The sequence below is a fragment of the Dendrobium catenatum genome, unplaced genomic scaffold (assembly GCF_001605985.2).
Source record: "Dendrobium catenatum unplaced genomic scaffold, ASM160598v2 fragScaff_scaffold_860, whole genome shotgun sequence".
In the NCBI taxonomy this organism is placed as follows: Eukaryota; Viridiplantae; Streptophyta; class Magnoliopsida; order Asparagales; family Orchidaceae; genus Dendrobium; species Dendrobium catenatum.
In genome coordinates, this window is record NW_021319322.1 from 752079 (window position 1) to 756698 (window position 4620).

General features: G+C 31.9%; 1 protein-coding gene across 1 annotated transcript in view; it reads left to right on the forward strand.

Annotated features, from left to right (window-relative positions):
* LOC110098672 (protein DGS1, mitochondrial) overlaps positions 1–1438 on the forward strand; it is a 91753-nt gene extending 90315 nt beyond the window's left edge. Inside the window, exon 14 of the mRNA XM_020825574.2 lies at positions 1126–1438. Within this exon, the coding sequence (XP_020681233.1) occupies positions 1126–1246 (121 nt within the window). The 3' untranslated portion in view covers positions 1247–1438. The remainder of the gene's footprint in view (positions 1–1125) is intronic.
* Positions 1439–4620: the final 3182 nt, after the last annotated feature.

A 4620-nucleotide genomic window follows, 5' to 3' on the forward strand; every position in this document is an offset into this window, starting at 1 on the left:
AAAAAAAAAACTTAAACAGCTAAACCTATTTTTTATTTTTATTTAGGGTGCTAAGGTCACTAATGTCAATCATATTCTTACAATCTTTATTGAAAATTTAGCAAAATATCTCATCCACCTTTATTGAATATCATTTTCTAACAAAGCACTTTTGGATCTTCATCCTTAATAGTATTTTCCAGAGAATTATGGAGAATGTGATGGGATTTAGAATCGTCATTCAATGATTTACTATTTGACACATTAGAGGGAGAAGCATGACATTTATCAGAAGGAGATTTGGTAAAATTGAGATCTGGATTAAGGAGATGATGGTTAAAAATGAGAGGAGAACAAAAGATAATCACCTTAGAACTTTCACCCGAAGCAAAAAATGACTACTACTTGTACTCCTACACAACCTTAGTTAAGTGTGCCATTTGACAGTCGAGGAACTTTTGAGTAAGCATATTTAGAACCATTACATGGTGCAGGCTTCCATTCTTAGATCTTTGGTTCCATTCTTAAATCTTAGTTTGAACAAATTATTTCTTATTTAAGGAGATAAAATATTATCTTAAAAAACAAAGTAGGCGATCAATATACTAACTCCAACTAAGGTTCGTTGAGATTTAGAAGTCATCAAAGGATCAATCGTAAGGGGTTACTAATCTTACTGACAATTTTAGATATATTAGTTTTGGTCCAACAATATAAAAGAAGATTTGATAACTTGATCTAGGTGGATACTCTAAATTCCTCCTTAACCGGAATGAAGTTAGGTGGTTGTTTCTTAACATAACTAGTTGCTCATTGAGGAACTTAGGCCCTCCGTTACATATCATTTTCATATGCTCGACACTTTTGAACTTGAAACGAAAGAAGCCATCAACAAGAGATAAAATCTCAAAGGTACCGTGGAGCTTCCAAAGCTTATTGCAGGATCCACTATTCATCACATTCATCAATCTTGGCCTCTGTGAAGCAAACTGTTTATCTTCAAAACAAGGAACATTAGAAAAGGAAAAGCTTGAAGCAAAGTGAACATGAGAAGTTATCAGATCTTTCTAGTTCAATGAAGGTGTTTGTATGTGGTTGGATTGGAAATTTTAGCTTCATAACTCTTTTTATTTTATTTGGGTGCAGGCTGAGACAGGATATTATTAAGCTAATGAAGACAGAAGTGCAGATTGATCACAAACTCGCCGTTATTTCGCGCATGGGTAGGATGTATGACTGCCTTCTTCCATACTCAAAACAGCGTTAATTGGCCCTTTTGTTGTATTTTGCCGTAGTTTTCTATAGACAATGATGGTGTAAAATACTCCTGTGTTTTTGTAGTCATCCGAAGTTTAAAATTTTGATTATTACTGTCTGTCTCGTTGAAGTGGTCCTTAACCACTCATGTCAATGCATTGCTGCACTGAACTAACATCAGAAAATATCATTTGCCATTTTTGATGGTTCCTTTGTCTGAATGTATTTGAACAAGTATATGGTCATGTCTTGTTGGTTTCTGGAAGAGTATATACAATGCATTGTAATTCAACCTTTGCCACTAAGGCTTCGCTTGTGACGGTTTTCTTATTGCTTCTTAAAATCACTTTCTAATACAAAAATTTTAATTTTTATACTGAAAAATTACTTTTAAGAAATAGTAAGAAAGCCGTTTCAAATGAAGCCTAAGAAAAGCTTTTCAACTTTTTCTGGACCGTTTATCACTTCGAGCTGTTCATATTTCTAGTTCAATAGGGAAATCTGAAATCATGGGCTTTTGATAAAATCAAATAGGTTGTTACAAGGCTTCATATTTTTTTTTCTTTTTTCTTTTTTCTATATCTCATGCATCTTCTTAGAAGCTAAAAAGAAAATGAGAGTTTATCAATTTCCTTGATTTGACCTTGGTGATCTTTGACCTTGACATGTTATTTATTGATATTATCTTGATTGCATAGATGGTAAATCAGTTGACTGCTTCAAGTCTTTAAATATCTCTTAACTTTTTTTCTTTTTAAAGACCATGCCTGAGCTTTTCTCATATCTTTTGAATATATAAAAAAAAAATCAAGAAGTTCACCAGCAAAAAGATTTTGGCAATGTTGCTGGAAAGCTTTAAGGAATGATAGAAATGCAAATGTGTTGGTGAATCTTCCTCATTTTTGTCATCCAAGAAGATCAAAATTAAATCACTTAGTGCTAAGTTTGAGAACCTGCTATCTTTTTAAGTCATTCTCTCGCAAATTAGTTGTCCTTTACTTTTTATTTTTTCGCTTTATGAATTTTTGGCCTAGCTTCGGTTCTTTGCTAGTGTCTTTACTTAGCTTTCTGGATCTATTCTTATGGTTGGATTTATGCTGGCTTTGGTTTTTTGCTGGTGTCTACTGTTGGCCTTGTAACACTCTACGATACCTCTTACTAGTAACACCGAGCGCCGCAGAATTTGATATAATATTCATTTTTTATGTTTACTATTTCTCATCAATTTCATACTTTGAATAAAAACATTCATCAACAAATTTATTAAATAAATGGAAGCATCTAATAATTTTAATTACATCACTACAATATTTATAGAGCCATTAAGAAAATCATGTTTCATTGCGTCTTAAATACTTTATACTAAAACATCACAAATACTTATAAATATAAAATTTAAAGTTTCTAATACTTTTCTAATCGGTCTTTACTTTCTATTTATATTTTTTCTGTAACAATAATCATTATAAAAATTGATGAGCTATGAGGCTCAAAAAATTATGTAAATTTAATAAGAATTTAAATGCAATATTATAAGAAATCATAACATTGAAATTATATTTGAATAAACTTATCCTTATTTGCAAAACAATATAAAATTATATTTAGGATTATCTTTTTAATTATTTTGAAGTATGTATAGAATATCAATATTAGTCTTTTAAAGATTTGATTAAAGTTTTATAAGAATGTTCAATAAAGTTCATGTAAACTTGAGATTATTATCATTGAAATACGTAGATGTCTCTTTTCCCTCTTTAGGGGTCTATTTTGTTCCACCTATTATGTATGTATAATGCTTAGGGTTCTTTTTGCCCTACTTATAATATAAGTATCATATCGTGGATCCCTTTTACCCCACCTATAATTACAGATCTCATATCATTTTATAGTCAATCATTTCTAATTTGATATTCGGTAGACCTCAAATACTTGTAATTCATAATTTTTTTTTTGTATTGTTACATGCTTTTATAATAATCTTTCTGGTATACTGTCTGCATACGAAGAATGTGTCTACAATAGGTAAATAATTGAACATCTTTTCATAATGTTACCAACTAAGGAAAGTTTTAAACATTCATACTTGATCTTATTTCAAACTCCAATTATTCATTTAAATATGCAGTTGTTTGTTCATGAATATTTGAATATATTCACTATTGAAATTCGAAATTCTCATTATGCATATATCTCTTCGAACAAATCAAGTGACATAGTATGTATTTAGAATTAATAATTCTTGCTTTTGTAATTTTATCAAATAAATTTCATAAAATAAATTTATACTAACATAACAATTGACCTTGTATCCTCCCTTCGACATAAAGTCGATGAATCCTAAAATACAATTTGTGTAAACTTCTTCAGAAACTTGTACTAAAGGACTTTGCAAATTTATCAATCATCTTAAAACAACTAAATTTACTTTACCTCAGATTCTTCTTTCCTCAATTTTCTTATATTCCTTTCTCTTCTTTTTTTTTTTTCCACTGAATTTTACTAATCTCTCACCGACGTAGTTATCACACAAAAATTTCTCTCAATTAACTATTGTTCTGCTCACAGGATCCACAAGTCTTGCTTCCCACTTCCTTCAGTCACATAGAACCGAATTCCTCCCTACAACCAATCTCTTCTTCACCTCACTCTGTCGCACTCTTCAATCACAGCACCATCTCAAACGCAAGAACAGTGCCTCAACCGTCTCTTTACACTAACCATAAGCCGCAACTCTTCCCATATTTTCTGCTCGCTTTACCTAATTCATTCACCACCTCATATGCAGCAACAAATCTCTTTTGTCACAACCCGACTCAATATGAAACGATATCTCACAAGTTATACCTTGTCTGATTGTTGTAAGATTTTTGGTATCAGAATATAGGTTTGAGAAGTGAATTGTAATAGAGCCATATGAATTGATTTGTAGAAGAGAGATGCTTTTGTGTAGTTTTGGGTGCTCATTTTGTTTATTTTTTTTCATATGCATGTGTTGCATTCAACTGTGTATTTTAAGACGGCTGATCAACCTCAGCCAGATCCAGATATGACCAATGGTCTGAGTTTTAGTTAGGCAGCTCAGGTTCAGGGTACAACTCCTGTGTTCAGTTCTGAGGCGATTTCTCAAATTCCAGATTTAGTAGCACAGCTAGTTGGTGAGGCTCACACATGGATTGTTGGTACCCGATCTGATGACTTGGATAGATATTTGCAGAATTTCATGAGATTATAACCTCTTAGACTTTCAGGTGTTATTAAGCTTAGAGCAGTTGAGGATTGGCTGGTAATGATAGGGAAGACTCTAGATGGGATGCATTGTCCTTCTAAGAGGAGAGTTGCATTAGTTGTATTTTGATTTGATGGTGAGGAATAGCACTGGTT